Source organism: Labeo rohita, chromosome 12, assembly GCF_022985175.1.
Source record: "Labeo rohita strain BAU-BD-2019 chromosome 12, IGBB_LRoh.1.0, whole genome shotgun sequence".
Classification (NCBI taxonomy): domain Eukaryota; kingdom Metazoa; phylum Chordata; class Actinopteri; order Cypriniformes; family Cyprinidae; genus Labeo; species Labeo rohita.
This window is the reverse complement of record NC_066880.1, coordinates 25,888,988-25,909,543: the sequence shown is the minus strand read 5'-3', so window position 1 is coordinate 25,909,543 and position 20,556 is coordinate 25,888,988. Positions and strand designations below refer to the sequence as shown.

Here is a 20,556-nt window from a genome sequence, read left to right as displayed (position 1 = left end):
CTTAATAGAATTGCTATATAATTTCTAATAGAATAGTTGCAATAACTGTATGTACTTCTTTATATGTAAAAATGACAAATGTTCATCATCAAAGCATTAAAGGGGTCATCGGATGCAGTGTTCACTTTTGCATGTTGTTTAAACATCAATGTGTGTTGGCAGTGTATGTACACATCTACCCTACATTGATAAAAATCCATGCAGTGGTTTTTAATTAATCTGTAAAAATAATATCCCCTTTTTCAAATCAAGCCATTCTCAGAAGCCTGTCGGTGTGGCGTCAACGACATGAGCATTTTACCACAGATCAGCTGTAACAGTCCAACCTTCACTGTTTCGATGCTGAAGCAGGGATGTAAGTTAGACAACAGTATGTCTGATTGAGCGATTGCGGTGTTGTGTTGCTGGATGTAATAATGAACATAGTTTTGTCATTTACTCCTGACATCTGAGCCGCTGAAGATGCAGTGGATGACATTTGTTTGTGAAGGGATGTGCCTCCCGATCTACATAAATGTGTCTATGTTCACGTAAATCATTCGTGATCCAGCTTCACTTACAGCAGAAGTGAGTATAAGGGTTTTTTTTTAATGAATCTCTGCAATCACCTTTCCTAATAACAGGCTAGTTAGCAAATTTCACCGCTAAACGAGCTAAATGTGGCTAAAGTAAACAGGCTCGTCACTCCACAGAAGAGAGGGGCAGGGCGAGCAGAGCTCATTTACATTTAAAGGAACAATCCCCCAGAATGGGTTGACAAGATAAAAAGGGTGTTGTTTTACACTACTATTGAGAATTTTTAACCAAAGTATATTATAGACTTCTAAAAAAGACCCTAAAGAATCATATCAACTTGTGGAAAATGGGCAGCCGATGACCCCTTTAAAAAGGTGCAGATATGCCATCACAGAAAATACCCAGCATTATTTTTTGTATGCACGTGTTGATTTTTCATCTTGTTGTCTCAGAGCCTTAAAGGATGCCACATTTAGATTCCTAGTTACAGTAGGTTATTTCCCTTGGTTGTGGATGCAGGCAGTGATAATAGAGTACAAGTCAGTATGACCTGCCCGAAAACAGGCTGATAGTCACAGCTCCCTGATAACAACATCCTTCTTTTGTGCGCAGTCTCATTCCTCATATTGCCCTGCCAAGATAAAGCCGTCAGAACATGATGGAAATCTAATAAAAGTTTACGCTGAAGAGAAGACATCGACAGTGTTACATTCGGTGTGATGTATTACTGTGATGCAGGTGTCAGAGTGGACTTAAAACGTGTGACTTTGGAATTTGAAATGCTTGAAACTTGACTTTGCCTTTCAAGTGGCTGTTACTTTTGACTCGACTCAAACTTGTGTGTCAAAAAATAATAATTTCAGCCAATTATGTCATTTAAAACAGGGTCTCGTTGTTCTATGTCAATTATGGAGTTAGCTGAATTTAATTGTTAATGAATTGACACAATTTTGGATTATTCTGTTCTTTAAGGCTCATCCCAGTTGTTGTCATAGCAACAGGTCCTTAAGCTCAAACCCGCTCAGGAGCAGGTTTATGTAACATAAACAGGATTAGATGGCTTGCGAAGGTGATACTCGAAGACACTACCAGACGCTGCTTCATTCTTCATTCACAGAACAATATTGAACCAGAAGCAATAATATTTTTAGTGCTATTACAGTACCTTTAAAATAGTTACAATTTCTGATACCGTTAGGACATCTGCATTTACATCTGGAAGATGTATTTTGTTCATCTGTTCTACGTCTAAAGGACATTTCCTATCAGATGTCAAATAGTTGTTTATTAGATGTCTTTAAGATGTTTATTATTTAGTATGTAAAACATATTACAGATGTCTGTCAGATGTTTGTAAACAGCAGATGCCTTCCAGATCAAGTGATCTTTAACAGACATCTTGCAGACGTATGTGTGCTATCTGGGTAAGAAAAAATCATGGTGTGATTCCCAGCTGCCTACCCAGATAGCTCATGTATGTCTGCAAGATGTCTGCTATAGATCACTTAACCTGGAAAGCATCTGCTGTGTACAAACATCTGACAGACATCTGTAAGATAGCAGTTTTACATGCATTCTAAATCATAAACATCTTAAAGACATCTAATGGACGTCGATTCTAGTTTTTAGTCATTGCCCTGACAGCACACGTACATCTCGGAGACGTCTATTTGACGTCTGCATTTACATGTGCAAGACATCTGCAGATGTAGTTTGCTCGTCTATTGGATGTTTCCTATCAGATGTCAAATAGACGTCTATTAGATGTCTTTAAGATGTTTATGATTTAGAATGTATGTAAAAGTGACATCTTACAGACGTCTGCCAGACAATTGTACACTGCAGATGCTTTGCAGATCAAGAGATCTTTAACAGACATCTTGCAGACGTACTTGTGCTATTTGAGTGCTAACATAATTTAGTATGCTTCACGTTAAAGCACGTTCCTTGCGTGATTTAACGTTGCTGTTTATAGTATGTTTTAACACATTGCTAGCATGTTTCTAACATACAGTATTTAATATATTGACAGTTTTCACTCATTGCTAGCATGATTTAGTATGTTTCTAGCATGCTGAACGCATGTTTTAACATGTTATAGCACATTCCTTGCATGATTTAGCACATTGCTAGTATATTTCTAACATATTTTATGTTAGTATTGTAGCTTAATACATTGCTAGCATGGTTATATTGTCTCATATTATCTCAGATGTACATACAAAGTGATAAAGATATTGTGTGATGTGTCATATTTCTCTGAACAAACTATTGAATTACAGCTGGATCGGTTTAGGATTTAAAAACAGTTTTTTTTTGGTTAGAAAAATCAGAAGTTTGCCTTTTTAAACTCAAAACAACAAGTGGGTAGTTAGCAAAGTGGTGCCCCATAGAGCAAACAACATAATTTTTTGCTTGTCAATGCCAACCAGTAGCTTTTTACTTCACTATTTCTATATCAGCTGTTACAGTCACTGAGCCCATGAATCTGGGTCAGTTTAAGTGTTTGGTAATTACTTTTTTTTTTCTAGTAGTGTGTGACCTGATTTTATCCATTGCAAGCTATGGCCGTATGATAACATTACTTCATGTGCTGTATTTCTAGACACAGCAGTGTTCAGAAATCTACATGAATCTTTTGTTTATGATATTTAGTTACTAAGGTATACAGGCCAAAACCTAGAACTTGGCCTAAAGGAATAGTTCACCCCAAAACGAAAATTTTAAGAAAATTTACTCATCCCCTGGCCATCCTAGATATAGATGAGTTTGGTTCTCCATCAGAACAGATTTGTGAAATGTCATTAAGGAGTTTTACCTTTAAACCATTGCTTCTGTTCAAAATACCAGTCCATAATCCATAGTAACAGTTCCTCTTGTGAAAAGATCTGTCCCCTGTTATGTCCACCGACATATTTGTTTAGATATATGTTTTTGCATGTAAATGTTAGAATAGTTATAATTTAAATTATGTATAATCTTTACATATTTCTCCCCTGATTCAGAATAGACACATTTTTACTGGAGGCAGCAATATTATGGATAGACGAGCCAGAGGAAATGGTTTGGAGTTTAAAAATGTCTTAATGATGGATTGTTTCTCACAAACCCAGCTTTTTCTTTCACAAGATGTTTGATCAGCTGTTTGGACTTTCATTCTGATGGCACCCATTTACTGCAGAGGAAGTCACATCACAGTGATCAAGTGATGTAATGCTAAAATCAATCTAAAGTCTAGGATGTGAGAATTGACTCTCGACTGGACTCACATATTCCAGGTGTACTGTTTTTAATCTCAATTGTTAATTCAAAGGCATTGCATTGTATTTACACATTGAGTGAGTGGGCTGGTGGTCATGGTGGGCTTAAAGTGGATGTTTTTTGTTTCGTGCTGTTAGTGGTTGGGATGGCCACTGGTGTTTGAGATCCGTCATTAGACAGACCCCAGGTGGCGGGAGAACTGAGCCACAACAAACTGATTCTGGGTCAGTGTATGTGTAGCCTGTTTGGATTAGCCTTGCTGATAGCATCAGAGCTCCCAAATAGCCTACCAAGAAGTCTGATAAAGGAAATGTGTGGTTCTTCCCCTGTGGAGAGGAACCTTACTGTTAGTGTTCAGCTGATTAAAATTTGAGACTGACTCACAACTAGATGAAAAAAAAAAAAAACTGTTGTAGAGAACTTACAGGCCATAATATTTCTTTTATATATCAAGAAGTGCGATTTTTTTTTTTTTTTTTTTTTTTTTTAATGCTCATCAATGCTGCATTTATTTAATCAAAATCCTGAAAAATATTTCTCACAAAACAGATGTTTACATATACTTCACAAGATAAAATGACTGAATTTATAAAAAAATGTCCCCTTTCAAAAATGTACATATCCTGTCTGTTGTTACCAGAATAGTCCATGTCTGCTTTCATGTTCTGTGATAGTTGTTTGTGAGTCACTTTCTGAGCAGTTCAACTGCCTGCTGTTCTTCAGAAAAATCCTACAGGTCCTGCACATTCTTCGTTTTTTTTTTTTCAGCATCTTCTGCATATTTGACACCTTTCCAACAATGACTGTATGATTTTGGAATCTATGTTTTCACACTAAAGACAGGAGGAGGGAGTCTTACACAAATGTTACAAAAGGTGAAAACATTTACTGATGCTCAGAATGGCAACAACACATTAGGAGCATGGGTTGTAAACTTTTGAACAGGATGATGTGTAAATGTTTCCTTTTTTTGTTTAAAAATATTTTAGTACTGCATCAGTTTAATTATTTTTTTTTTAGTTCATTTTTCCTTTGAGAATTATTGTGAAAAATAATATGATGTAATAATAATAATCAAATTATGATGCAAATATGATGTTAAAATATAATATAATCAATGTTCTTGCAGAATAAAAAAAAAAAAAATATTTTTTTCATTTAAATCTTACTCTCCCCAAACGTGTGAATAGTAGTTTATCTCAGTTTCCACAAGAATATTTTGTTTCCACACTGGAGTAATGGCTGCTGAAAAATTTGGCTTTGCCATCACAGGAATGCATTGGATTTTAACGTATATTAAAATGCAAAAAAAAAATAAATTGTAGTAAAATATCTATATATGCACAGTGAATGTAATTACACAGTGCTTCTAAAACCTAATATCTGCAGGCCTGTGTCCCCGGCATGCTTTTTATCTGAACAACATGACATCACTGTCAGTCTGTGCGTAAACATCTTTGCTTTTACGTGCCACCTTGCTGTTGCCAGCGTTTAGCAGAAAGCGCTTTCTCAGACCTACTTTATTCCAAGTAGGGCCCCCCGGAAGTATTGGTATAATTCGAAGACTGCGTGAGGTGACAGATGAGCTCTTCAGCTAAGACTGTTGTCGAATTTCCCTTGAGCTAATGCAGAGGAAGTTACGTGTGTCTCACGCATGAATCCTGAAATAACAGTCCCAGACCCTCTCACTATGGTTTCACTGCATCTCATCTAATAGTTTAGGCATAATACTCTGCTAATCCTCTACTCCTTTCTTTTTTTTTTTTTAACATCTTTTCACTGGCCTCTTTCTCTCTGTGCCAATTCCCAGTGATTTTCCCTACCCCATTCCCTCGAAGCTTCTGCTCATGTCTGCTGGCCTAATGAAATGAGACTGTTATTGGAATGTATTAGGCCAGGCTCCGTCCGATCCAGGCAGCCGGCACGGCTGCATTTCCAATCTGTCATGCCCACTTTCATGAACAGAGCATCATCAATGGACTTAAGGATTTATCTTCTGATTGCTTTCAGATGGCAAGGTGGAGGTGACCAAGGAAGGCATGAAACTCTGCACTATGGGACCGGGGAAGGTGTTTGGAGAGCTCGCCATCCTCTACAACTGCACCAGGACTGCTACGGTACAGAGTGAGTGAGGAGAACAACGATGCACCTGCACATTCACAATTGCAAGTTATTAAAGGGGTCATGAAATGCAGTTTCAGATCTGTATCTTATGCTTCCACAAATCTGATAAAGTTAGCAGTTTTTGCTGCAAGTTTTTGTGCCAAAAAAGCACAATTTTCACTCTCTTTGGAAAAAAAGGGTGTTACCTCTTACAGAAGTGTAAGTAGACACCCACTGTTGTGATTGGCTAACTTTATTGCACCGGTTTCACGTCCTCCAATACAGCATGTCATGTGTTTTGATACTCGAGATGGCAAGCGCTGTGATAGAGCCATATATGAGTCAGATCTTGAGGCAGAAGAATTGAAACAACATAACCACTAGGATTGCAATAGTCTGTTTCAGTGTGATAACTACATTACATATATTAAAAGCAAAATATACTCTAGTAAAAAATCCTATGCCACCGTAATTTATATAAAATGCATTCATTTTATACTAAGTATACTTCAAATCCAGTAACATATTTATTGACATATCACTTAAGAATTACAAATAAATATAAAATATAGATATTAAATTATAATTAAACTGTATTTGGGGTATTTCTTTATTGCACAATGACCATTTCTTAATATTATGCCTAAAATGTGTTTTAACATCACTGTTAATAAGGATTGTATGATCTATGTATAATATCAGTCTTTCAATTCAAGATATTTAAAGTGAATATGAAGTATATTTGCAATAGTTCCACTTTAGCACAATCAAATATACTTCAGTTTATCTTTATTTGGAGCTCAGCAGTACATCTGCACAATTAAAATGCATTAGGTACAAAATTATTTGTTCTAATTTAGCGGACTTTAAGTATACCGGTTTGGTATACCAAAAGTAAAATTGCAGGGTATTTTTATTAAGCTCATAAATATGTAAATGTATATACATATAAGTGTACTTAGCACAAAATGGATGTATTTCAAATACATTTTCGTTTTTTCAGTAGGGTATGCATTAATATATTAATATATGCATTAATATATATTTTTTTAAATCATGAAATGCCTTATGTCAGGGTTGTGTACTGGAAGGAGGAGCAGGGACAAGGAAATAACGCCAACGTGCTTTAATATAAATAATCCAGACAGGGAACAGGAACAAGCAGAAACAGCAGGAAAAACACACGCTAACACAACAAAAACTAACATTAAGAACCGACAAGAAACAAGGAACTGAATCAAACTTATATAAGAAGGCTAATGAGACAAGGACAGGTGAAAGTGATTAAACAATGACGTCATAACAAGCAACAGAACAGGAAAGACCAAATAAGGACACAAGAGGGCAAAACCAACAAAACAGTCCACAGGGGTGTGACACCTTATCTCTCAGCAGAGTACTTTTGTAGTATAAACCATACTGGTTCACAGCATCACAAGATGGGTCATTACACAGTGTAACTAAGTGAAGATATGATACCGTTCCTGAAGCTTTTAAATTATATTTTCTTTACACTAAGTGCAAATAGCAATGAATTCTATTTACATTAAGTAAAAAAATTGCATATTTTCTTAATGATAGATGTTATTTATACTAAGTGCAAATAGTGATAGGTTCTATTTACACTATGTAAAAATAGCAGTATTTTCTTTGCAATTATGTTAGTTAGATGCTATTTATACTGCTTAGTGCAAGTGGCAGATATCTGCACCTCAGTATTATAGAACATTATAAAACAGTATGCAGTAGTAAAGTATTGAGTGGAAATGGTCATTTTTATAAAAAATATTAAATGGATGCCAACTAATTGAAACAATGAAATCCTGATGGAATGATGATGCCGCCTTAATATTGTGATGTTTATCAGTCATCGGCGATGGATGATGGCATCGTCTTTTGGCCCAACCCTAACCCCTAACCCTAACCGATAAACACCTATGGCTTTATTTTCCACTTTTTGAACATCTCCTTCATTTCATTGAAAATAAATGCCTTTCTGATCTGATATGTGATGTGAAAAGGGAGAAGAATGAGTTCAGCAAAAGGTTAATTCAAACTCGGATCAGCTGTGTCAGAAAGTCACTGCTACGCGTTTACCACCTACGCCACTGGAGCTGTTGTTAAGCAGGCGTCTTTTGTAACGTTGTGTAGCCCAATCACACATTGGTGGGTGGAGTTAGTGTAAACAGCTTCTGCCAACAAATCGGGCTATTTGCACTTAGTGTAAATAGACACTCTGTTAAATACATAATAAAGTTAAATAATAAACAGTTAATTTTTCTGAAATACTTAAAGGAGTAGTTCACTTCCAGAACAAAAATTTACAGATAATGTACTCACCCCATAGTCATCCAAGATGATCTTGCCTTTCTTTCTTCAGTCGTGAGGAAATTAAATTTTTTTGAGGAAAACATTTCAGGATATATCTCCATATAATGGACTTCTATGGTGCCCGCGAGTTTGAACGACCAAAGAACGACAAGCTTGTCTTGTCTAGCTCTGTGATGCACATGCGTACTCTGTGTAATCCGGGTCAATACAGTTAAGTTATGTCAAAAAACTCTCATTTTCTCCTCCAACTTCAAAATCGCCCTACATCGCTGTCTTACCTTTTTTTTGTAAAGGGTGTTTGACCACCTTTACATGTTCACTTTGTAAACACTGGGTCGGTACTTCTGCAGCGATGTAGGACGATTTTAAAGTTGGAAGAGAAAATGAGATTTTCTACCTACCCTAACTGTGTTGACCCAGATTACACAGAGTACGCATGTCTAGCTCTGCCATGACAAGACAAGCGTTTGAGGTTAAAACGTATATACATTTTATACAAATATACAAAGGGACTGTTTAGAGTGCCCTTTGAAGCTGCATTTAAACTGTACTTTGGACGTTCAAACTCGTGGCCGCTATTGAAATCCGCTATATGGAGATAATTCCTGAAATGTTTTCTAAAAAAGCATAATTTCTTTACGACTGAAGAAAGAAAGGCATGAATGTGTTGAAAAACAACAGGTTGAGTACATTATCTGTACATTTTTGTTCTGGAAGTGAACTTCTCCTTTAATACATGTAACAGCAGCAATACACAGATGCAGTGGAACAGGAATACTTATGTAATGATGTCAAGGTGTATGTTTGTAGAGTAATTTAGAACGTTTTTGAACGTGGCTCAACCAATCAGAATCAAGGATTGGAACTATCTGTTTTATAAGTACCTGATATTACTTGTGGTGTTGCAAAAGATGCTGCATATGTGGGTATGTACTAATTTTATTAGCAACACTCAAACAGTAATACACTTGATAACATTAAATGCTGGTTTGATGTAAGATTAAAAATAAATATACTTACCTGAGGACAAAGTGCTTGGCATTGCTTTATTTTTCAATGAAATATATTTTGAAAAATTGGCAGCTTGTTTAGAATAATTCACAAAACAGTCCATTGTGAAATGTGAAGAACAAACAAAAACTTTATCTTTCAGTTGCTCAGACATGTCATTAAAAATTAAACTTCAGCCATGCATTTCTAATGCTCAGACCTTTTCCTAACTGTAACTCCTAAAACTTTGCATAGCCTTCCTTCCTAGGCTATGCAAAGTTTTGAGAGTTACAGTTTCTTTAAATCCACTGACAGAACAATGTTTGAGTTTGACAGTTCTACTCAACATATATATCCAACAGCGGTATCGCTGTTGTGATTGATGGACATGAGTTGTTGATTACTTCTTGTAATACGCCGATGACATGTTAAGGCGTGTATCGAGGGGCATTTTGATTCTTCGTTTCATGACCACTTTAAAATTTAGTGGACCTTTAGTCCAAAATGTCATTTGCATAGGAGACTGCATGCACAAATATGCAAACATACATGCTTAAGCATGAAAATGCACATAAAAGGACCCTTTTGCTTCAAAACTGTGCAAATACAAACCACAATCTGGAGTGAGTAACCATGGAAACACACACACTGTGTTGTCATCCTTAACTTAGCAAGAACAGCTACTCTCAGGAGGGAGTAACCATGGAAACCACACACACACACACACACACACACACACACACATTTGCAACACTGTTAGGCATATATACTATATCTAAATATGTGAAGTAACCTTAATTCCTTTGCATACAGTTTTTGTCTGTTTCTTTAAATATTTGAATGCAAAATGAAATATGAGGCATGATAGTCTCATGATTTTTTTGCAGTTATGTCTACACAATAAATAATTCAAATATTGTCATGTATTGCTCTCTTCATGTTTGACAAGGTTCATATGTCTTGTACGTCTAAAACAATATGACAAGCTAATTTGTATGCATGTCAGCCTGGCAAAATAATTTGCAAGCCTCACTTAATTTAATTATCTAAACGCACAAAGCATAATGGCTCCGGTTCTTCCCCTGTTAAACCAGACGCAACACTGTGTTTTATTAGAGTATTCTGTATTGTTTTTCTTGCTGTGTGGTGGTTCTTCAGTCTTTGCTAAATCACTGATCTTTCATGTGTTTGCGTCCTTGTTATTGACACTGGTAGGGGTGTTAGCTTTGGTGTGTCTAGCGTGAAATAGTGTGCTATATACCAGCCACAGAAAGAGGTGAGTCAGAATCTCTGTCTCATCTGCATCTCTTAAGTGCGACAAATGCCAGGCCATTTCCTCAGATTTGGAGAGAGCCGCCAAGATGAGAAACACAAGCAGAAAGGCATTATTTTCTCATGATGAAGTACAATCTTCAGCATCTTATTTTTGTAGCATTTTGCCTCTGAGACAAATGCAAATACAAGTACTCCCTATCTATTGTTCTGTCTCCCCCCCCCCTCTCTCTCTCGCTCTATGTTTTCTGTGTAGCAGCTGTTGCTTCCTAAAATCTAATCAAACATTTTTTTCCCTGCTGGTTCTTTTTTTTTTTTTTTCTTCCGGAGTTTTGGTTGAGATTTGTTTTTCCTTTTAAAATGTATTATTTATTTATTTATTTTGTTTGAAGTTTTGCACACATGCAATACAAGATGTATGGTAAGAAATATATGGTAAACAGGAATGGGAAAAATAATTTTAAGAATTGGCTCTCATTCTGTTCATAAATGTGCCACAGGATATTGATTTTTATTATTTTTTTTTAATGAAACAATGCCCTATGATTTCCATGAAAAGCAGATGCAATCACGGAATCCAGTCATAAAAGTGGAATTTACTGAAGTACGTGTGACACTCGCAGTGTTTTGAGCCTCTGGCATCTCAATATATGAGTAAATAAACACATAAACCTCTAGACCTGCTCAGAGAGTCACATTTATGAGCATTTTACTGCTTCTTTCATGAAAAATTTGCATTATATTATATACAAACAGAAACTTACAGGCCTCCACAGCAACCTGTCAAAATAAAAGTTTGGTTTAACTTGAAGAAATTGTGACATAAATATATTACTTAATATAATGATAGGACTAATAAAAATATTAAACCATTATTTTAAGGAATATTTATCAGAAAAATAATTTTAAAAATATTTCTGAAAAAATAAAAAATAAAAATAATAATAAAACCAATTAATTAGGGATGATTAGAGAAATTTAATGAAATGATTAAAATGGAATATATTCCATTTATATATTCCAAAGAAAATATTTCATAGTGCCTTAAAAATGTAATTTTTTTAAACTTTTAATAAATTGCTGTTAAACTGTGTGTTTCATGATTTTGATTAATTAGACATGCTTTTTGATTTGTATTTTTTTATTTAACGGTTAAAACAGTCTACACAATTGAAAACTGAAAAAATGGAATGGAATCCACAAAATTTTTTATATGCAACCCTGCTTTACATCTAAGAGAAAACCTGTGGCTTTATCTCGCTTAAACAGCCTTGAACTCGGAGCACGTATTTCCATCAAAAAAGCCGGTATTAATGAAGTCACATTTTGTGCCATACAAAATATATATATATGCAATTGTTTGGCATAATAAACAGTCATAATTACTGGTGTTTGTTATATATTTTTTCTGTAACTGGCATTTCAGAGATTGATTTTAAAATCCTCAAATGCTCCACAATAATAGCAGTTATATGAATTTAATTTGAAATTCAATTCAAATTCAAATTTAGAAACTGCTATGGAATTTTTGCACCACACTGATGGCAGCCAGCACATCTTGAATGCAGAGAAAGCAAGCAAGGAGAGAGATCAGGAAAGAGGTGAAAAAATAATGACGCATAAATACATCAAGGTGAGACTAAGCAAAACTGATTTGGCAGTGTTGAGGCTCTCCCTGGTGATCTCTGTGCTTACTGATCTCTACACAGTGTCTAGTCATAAACTACAAGGAGTGAGCTTCTCAGAGATGTGTGCTGTGAGTCACTGCTGTATGAGAAGCACTTCTGTACCAGAAGTACAATAGATAGAGCTTAAACTATACATAGTCGATGATAACCTCTTCATTACAAAAACAAGATTTTTAATTCTTCAACATCTACTACACTAGCTCTGTTAGTGGTTTTTCAGTAAACACAACATCAGTACAGCAGCAAAAAAACGAGTGCTTTCTGTCACTTACAATACCTCATCACTGCACCTGCTGAGAGACTCGGATTCATGCGGTACGCTTAAAAGATTAATCTGCTCAAAAAGAAAATCCTGTCATCATTTACTCACTCTCATGTCATTTCAAACCTGTATGACTTTCGTCTGCAGAACACAAGAAAAGGTATTTCTCCTTTTGTATCACACCACAGGAAGAAAGTCATACAGGTTTTAAAGCGACATGAGGAAATAATTGATCTTTTTTGAACGGATCTATTTGTGAGGCTGTCTGCAATGATGGTTATAACTTGTGAGCTCATAAAAAAATCATTCAATTAATTTTTAAAGTCTACATGAACTGGAAGTTGCTGCCGACTTTAATTCAGTATAGTGATGTATTTCCAACTAAAATAGAATATTGAACAGAGGGCAGAGCTTTTTTTTTTTTTTTTTTTTTTTTTTACAGCGTTCCTCCTCTTCACCTCTCACTTATAGCAAACTAACAGTTGGAGGGCAGTGGTTAAGGATACTGTGCCCAAGCCATCAAACTGATGTCATCAGTGAAGCAATGCCATTCCAGAGGAGAAGCAAATGTTTAGATTTTTATTAAAGATTATCAAAATTTTTCCCCCCAGTGGATTAACTTGTTCACCTAAAGACTAGCAATGTACGCTAACAAAGTAAATAGTTCAAATTTTGATTTCATGAAGACTTTCATGATTTTAAATATTTTTAGTGTTCCACCATAGCCAATAAAAGTTGATTAAGAATAAGAATAAGAATAAATTAGTGATTAATTCTTATTCTTATTCTTATTCTTATTCTTATTCTTATTCTTATTCTTATTCTTATTATGAACCATTGTGGAGCACTATATTTTAATATGTAAGTTGATTTAGTAAAAATTAATCAGTAGAGACTTGAAAAAAGAAAAAAAAAGAGACTTTTTTTCAAACTTTTGACTGTTAATGTTTATCTGATAATAATAATAATAATAATAAATCTATTGATTTAATAATAATAATAATAATAATAATAATATTAATAAATTTATTGATTAATTTTTACAAAATATATATATAATATGTTTCGCCATGGTCAGTAAAAGTTGATTTTGTAAAAATTAACCAATCGATTATTATTATTACTATTATTATTACTACTATTAGCATTATATACATTACCAGTCAAAAGTTTGGAAAAAAAGGCATTTTTGTAGTAAATGCATTAAATTTGATTTTAAAATGTAATTTAAATATTACATATTACTATTTTTTATATATATATATATATATATATATACTACCGTTCAAAAGTTTGGGGTCAGTACATTTTTATTGTTTCTTTTCTTTTTTTTTTTTTTTTAAGAAATTAATACTTTTATTCACCAAGGATGCATTAAGTTAATAATTAAAAGTTTATTAAAAGTTAATAATAAATAATTTACATTGCTATAAAATATTTATATTTTGAATAAACACTGTACTTTTTAAACTTGTTATTCATGAAAGAATCCTGAAAAAAAAAAAAATCACAGGTTCCAAAAAAAATATTTGGCAGCACAACTCATATTATCCAACATTGATCATTCTAATAATAAATCCGCGTATTAGAATGATTTCTGAAGGATCATGTGACACTTAAGACTGGAGTAACAGCTGATAAAAATTCAGCATTTCATCACAGGAATAAATTCTATTTTAAAGTATGTTAAAATAAAAAACATTATTTTATATTGTAAAAACATTTTGCAATATTACTGTTTTTTTCTACATTTTTAATCAAATAAATGCAGCCTTGATGAGCATAAGAGACTTCTTTAAAGACTATTACAAGTCTTACTGACCCCAAACTTTTGAACGGTAGTATATATATATATATATATATATATATAAATTAATTATTATTTCAATTTAAAATTTGTTTTTAATTTTAATATATTTTAAAATGTAATTTATTCCTGTGATGGCAAAGTTGAATTTTTGGAATCATTATTTCAGTGTCACATGATCCTTCAAAAATCATTCTATTATAATGATTTGCTGCTCAAGAAACTCTGATTATTATCAATGCTTTTGCTGCTTAATATTTTTGTGTAAATTGTTAAAACCATGCCATTTAAAAATTTGGGGTAAGTTAGATTTAAAAAAAAAAATCTTTATCAAATGTGATAATAAAGACATTTTATTTAAAATATATGCTGATTTTTTAAATATAAAATAAATGCTGTTCTCATGACCTTCATTTTAATTAATGAGTCCTAACAAAAGAGTATGGCAGTTTCCACAAAAATGTTAAGCAGCAAAAATTAATTTCAGCATAAACAGTAAGAATCATTATTAATAATTGAGTACCAATAATAATTAAAAATAACTGAGCACCAAATCAGCATATTAAATTTGTTTTCTCAAGGATCTTATATATCCCAGAAAAATGGGGCAACATGGCAGTCATTCTCATTAGGATAAAAAACAAAAAACAAAAAACAAAACAGGTATTTTATAGATGGAAACATTGATGTGGGTCACATTACTAATATCTTAACACGTGAGTTGTACCACATCTGCCTCATCTTGTGTGAATGGAAGTAAGAAAAGTGCTGTAGTCGAGTTCCATTTGAGCCCTCATTAGCTCTGTATGGAGAAAGGTCCCATTCAAAGACAGCCAGCCACACAAAACTTGCTCTTTGATTTCAGCTCCCAGACTCATTAAGAGCATTAGCAGCTAAAATTTAGAGAGCGACGCATTATCTGTCACTCCAGTTCATTGTTGCATTAAGTGCCACGACTCGCTTGTTGCCATAGAAACCCTTCTGCATTGAATATTAGTGGTGAAATCCCTAGGGGAGATCGTTTCACCCTTCGCTTTTTTGGCAGTGTCCCTTTGCTCGGGGTTGGTATGGCACAAAATGTGACTTCATTAATACCGGCTTTTTTGATGGAAATACGTGCTCCGAGTTCAAGGCTGTTTAAGCGAGATAAAGCCACAGGTTTTCTCTTAGATGTAAAGCAGGGTTGCTGAAAGGCAAATTGATCTTAATAAGCGTGTGCTTTCTTATGCAGCCTTTTGAGAATCAGATGTTTGGATTATTCTTTTTGATAGTGCTGTTTACTTCAGGCTTTTGTTAAAAACGGCCATTTCTAGCTTGAAACCATCATTTGCTCAAGGGTGGTGATGGTGGTACAGTGTTTTGCAATGATTTCCTTCCTCATTACAAAGTCAAAGGCTTTCCTAAAGACGATCGTTCAGGACTGCCCATTGCTTATAATGATCATGAGCCACAGGATTGTCTGAATCTCTGGCTATGGTTTAAAGTCACACTGCTATCATAATAACAGTTTGCTCTCTGCCAGACGAGTCTCTAATGACCCAAACAAGGATGACATGACTAACCTTTTAAAGTACTAATGGGCACCACCATTGTCAAGTTTTAACAAGGTGGTATTTTCTTTTTCTTTTGTTTTATTTATACAATTTTTTTTAAAAGAAATTTGTTTTTCAAAAAGATACTATTTGTTGCAGCACTGTAATAGATCCAGAGACCGAAGTAAGCTGAAACACTTTATTTATTCATTAATTTATTAATACTTTTTTTAAATTACTTTTATTATTACATTTTTATTTACTGCAATATTAAAGCTTAAAATAGAAAGAAATAATAGTTTTATATTTTTTAATAGTTTTATATTTTTATATATTATTATTACTATTGTTGTTGTTGTTGTCAATGCTGAAAGCTGTGCAAATTCATCTTTTTCATGAAATAGAATGAATAAATGGCTTTTTATTCATTATTATTTACTTTATTATTGTTATTATTATTATTATTATTATTATTACTTTTGATCAATTTAATGGACGATGTTGAAAGCATTAATTTCTTTAAAACAATTAATTAATATTCAGATTAAATTTAGAATGAGATATTTTAAATTTGAACAATAAAATGAAAAAAAGGTGTAGAAATAATAATAAAAGTATTATTATTATTATTATTATTATTGTCGTTATCAATGCTGAAAACTGTTCTGCATATATATATATATAATTTGTGAAAAAGAATAAATTTGAACAATAAAATGAAAAAAGTGTAGAAAGAATAATAAAATTATTATTATTATTATTATTATTGTCGTTATCAATGCTGAAAACTGTTATGTATATATATATATATATATATATATATATATATATATATATATATAATTTGTGAAAAAGAATAAATTTGAACAATACAATGAAAAAAAAGTGGAGAAAAAATATATATTATTAGTATTATTATTATTGTTGTTGTTATCAATGCTGAAAGCTGTTGTGCAAATTATTGTTATTATTATCATCATCATCAGTACTTTTAAACAATTTGATGGATTCTTGCTGAAAGCATTAATTTCTTAAAAAAAAAAAAAAAAATTAAGTAAGTAAATAAATCTATAAAACTGGTAATAGTAGTGTGTGCATATGTTTGATTTCAAGGATTTTAAATGTATTATGTTGCACGTCCTAATAAAACCACCAGCCAACTGGTAAACTGCATCAAAATGCATCTTGTGACCTTGACGTTTCTGGAGTGCCCACCTTAGCTAGGTGCTCTTCAGTGTTGGGATGTCTGAACAGCTGAGTGCCTGATATAGTAAAGTAAATAGGCTGTTAGCTGGAAGAAAGTGTGGTTTTGGACAAAGTGGAAGTCATCCGTAATAGGCCTCAACCCTGCTGCAATTCAGGAGTGACTGTGCACATTCATCTACTTCAGAACCAGACTTTTACAGCCAAAAGAGCAAAGAATCTAGTGCCGTCGACAAAGAAATGCAACCGCTGTGAATAACATCTATAACTACAGTGATTCTTAAAGATGGCGACAGTCCAGGAAGTTTAGTGGTTGAAAGCAGTTGTCACATTTTCACACCAAACTGTGTGTGTGAAAAGAATTATTTTTAGTACTGTATAAGAAGGATGAAAGCTGTATTCTGCTGAATGTACAATAGCCATAGATTCATGTTGGTGTTGAACTGGCTCTGGAAACCCAAGTCTTTTTACATGCTAAAAGAGTAACTGATCTGGACACAGATTACTGAACCAAACAATGAGGTTTCACAGCTCTAGAGTGAACCAAGGATATTTGCCTGGCATGGTGCTGTTTATCTTATTGCAAAGATCTGTATAAATGAATATTTTTTGTTTCACATTACCGGTTATTCACCAGCTTGACTATCTGATAATAACCAGGTTTCCATTCAAGAAGAAAGGTTGAGCGCATCAAAATATTTATATAACTGATGAAAATGCAATTTGCTGATAAATTACACTTCAGTTTTTTTTTTTTTTCTATACACTGACCAAAATTATAAACGCTTTTGTTTTTGCCCCCATTTTTCATGAGCTCAACTCAAAGATCTAAGACTTTTTCTATGTACACAAAAGGACTATTTCTCTCAAATATTGTTCTCAAATCTGTGTAAATCTGTGTTAGTGAGAACTTCTCCTTTGCCGAGATAATCCATCCACCTCACAGGTGTGGTATATCAAGATGCTGATTAGACAGCATGATTATTGCACAGGTGTGTCTTAGGCTGGCCACAATAAAAGGCCACTCTAAAATGGGCAGTTTTATCACACAGCACAATGCCACAGATGTCGCAAGTTTTGAGGGAGCGTGCAATTGGCATGCTGACTGCATGAATATCCACCAGAACTGTTGCCCATGAATTGAATATTCATTTCTCTACCATAAGGCGTCTCTAAAGGCGTTTCAGAGAATTTGGCAGTACATCCAACCGGCCTCACAACCACAGACCACGTGTAACCACACCAGCCCAGGACCACAACATCCAGCATCTTCGCCCCCAAAATCATCTGAGACCAGCCACCCGGACAGCTCCTGCAACAGGTTTGCATAACCAAAGAATTTCTTCACAAACTGTCAGAAACCATCTCAGGGAAGCTCATCTGCATGCTCGTCGTCCTCATCGGGGTCTCGACCTGACTGCAGTTCGTTGTCGTAACCGACTTGAGTGGGCAAATGCTCACATTCGATGGTGTCTGGCACTTTGGAGAGGTGTTCTCTTCATGGATGAATCCCGGTTTTCATTGTACAGGGCAGATGGCAGACAGCGTGTATGGCTTCGTGTGGGTGAGCGGTTTGCTGTTGTAAACATTGTGAATCGAATGGCCCATGGTGGCGGTGGGGTTATGGTATGGGCAGGTGTATGTTATGGACAACGAACACAGGTGCATTTTATTGATGGCATTTTGAATGCACAGAGATACCGTGACGAGATCCTGAGACCCATTGTTGTGCCATTCACCCACGACCATCACCTCATGTTGCAGTAGGATAATGCACGGCCCCATGTTGCAAGGATCTGTACACAATTGCTGGAAGCTGAAAACATCAGCATGTCACCCACTGAGCATGTTTTGGATGCTCTGGATCGGCTTATACGACAGCGTGTTCCAGTTCCTGCCAATATCCAGCAACTTCGCACAGCCATTGAAGAGGAGTGGACCAATATTCTGCAGGCCACAATCAACAACCTGATCAACTCCATGCAAAGGAGATGTGTTGCACTGCATGAGGCAAATGGTGGTCATACCAGATACTGACTGGTTTTCGGACCTCCCCTGGACCCCCCCAATACAGTAAAACTGCACATTTTAGAGTGACCTTTTATTGTGGCCAGCCTAAGGCACACCTGTGCAATATTCATGCTGTCTAATCAGCATCTTGATATGCCACACCTGTGAAGTGGATGGATAATCTCGGCAAAGGAGAAGTGCTCACTAACACAGATTTAGACAGATTTGTGAACAATATTTGAGAGAAATAGGCCTTTTGTGTACATAGAAGAAGTCTTAGATCTTGAAAAATGGGAGCAAAAATGAAAGTGTTGGGTTTATAATTTTGGTCAGTGTATATAAAATACATCTTGAAAATTTTTATTCTATTGGCCGAAACATTCTTAATTATCAAGGAGATCCAATGTCCATCTTCTTAACTTTCATTTGCTATTGTGGTGATGTCTTGCAAGATAGAAAGAAACTCTTTATTGGGATGATGAGTTCTGGTCGTCCGATGTGCATTACTGTGACAGAGCGCTTGATTGTAACCACACGCTTCCTAATGAACATAATGAGCGGTCACAGACTGGAGTGGCTGCTTCACAGTGTGAAAAGGACATGGAGATCCTGAACTAGACCTCATGTCTTGCTCTCGCTTTGCTCTTCTTCCCTCTCCACACCTCTTGAGATGTTAGTGGAGCAAGACTTTATTGAGTCTGATTAGGGTCATGTGCCCAAATCATAATGTGATTTGTATGATTGGAAGAAGCGACAGAGTGTTCACTGAACAGAAAAAAAAGACTTGCTTTCACACCACTTAGCTTTTCTTTTTTGCCAAGCACGTCTGAGCTGTATTAGCAATGTCTTTATTTTAGTTCCAGCTGCGCAGGACTTTTTTAAGCAAAGTCAATAGATTAAATCTTCATCAGGTCCTCAACTTCTCATTCTGGTAATGATATATAATCTAACACTCTTTTCCATGTGTGAAAATTTTTGAGTGATTATACACTAGACAGGTTTTTAACCACACGCTGGTTTATGTGTCATGTGGTGGTGTTTAATTTGTGCTACCATTTCTGGGACTTTAGTGACAGGTGGGCAAAATATAGTTGTCAGTATTTTTTTACCAGTAAAAATATAAAAAAATCCTTAAAACAAATAATAACATTACATGTTATTATAAAACGGAATTTACTGTGTAATGCGGAATGTCACAGCATTTGTCAAAAGTTTGGATGAATTAATCAAAAGTAGGTCATTACACTTAAATCAAATCACCATATGAACTAGTATCTGTAAATATTAAGCCACAAAATTTCCATTTAAATATGATTCCTGCATGTTCTGCAACTTTTAATAAATTAATGTTAAAATTGTTTATGTTTCGTGTTTTTATTTAATTAGACATGCTTTATGATTATAAAATTTAATATTTTAAAATTTAATATTTTAATGTTTAATAGTTAAAAATGAGCTGGGAAAAATTATAACAGAAAATAAAATCCAGAAAAAATTGAAACTGAAAAAACAGAATTTAAAGCAACAAGACAACAAGATTTGTCTATGTAAATATATTTTTATTTTATTATATTTTTGATT

The 20,556-nt window shown here is 34.4% G+C and overlaps 1 protein-coding gene across 2 annotated transcripts in view; it reads left to right on the top strand.

The window, feature by feature from the left end:
- Nucleotides 1–20,556, top strand: part of prkg1b (protein kinase cGMP-dependent 1b) — a 174,679-nt gene that overhangs the window by 47,470 nt on the left and 106,653 nt on the right. For both annotated transcript variants that reach the window (XM_051124320.1, XM_051124319.1), the window contains exon 3: nt 5,788–5,901. In XM_051124320.1, the coding sequence (XP_050980277.1) occupies nt 5,788–5,901 (114 nt within the window). The remainder of the gene's footprint in view (nt 1–5,787; nt 5,902–20,556) is intronic.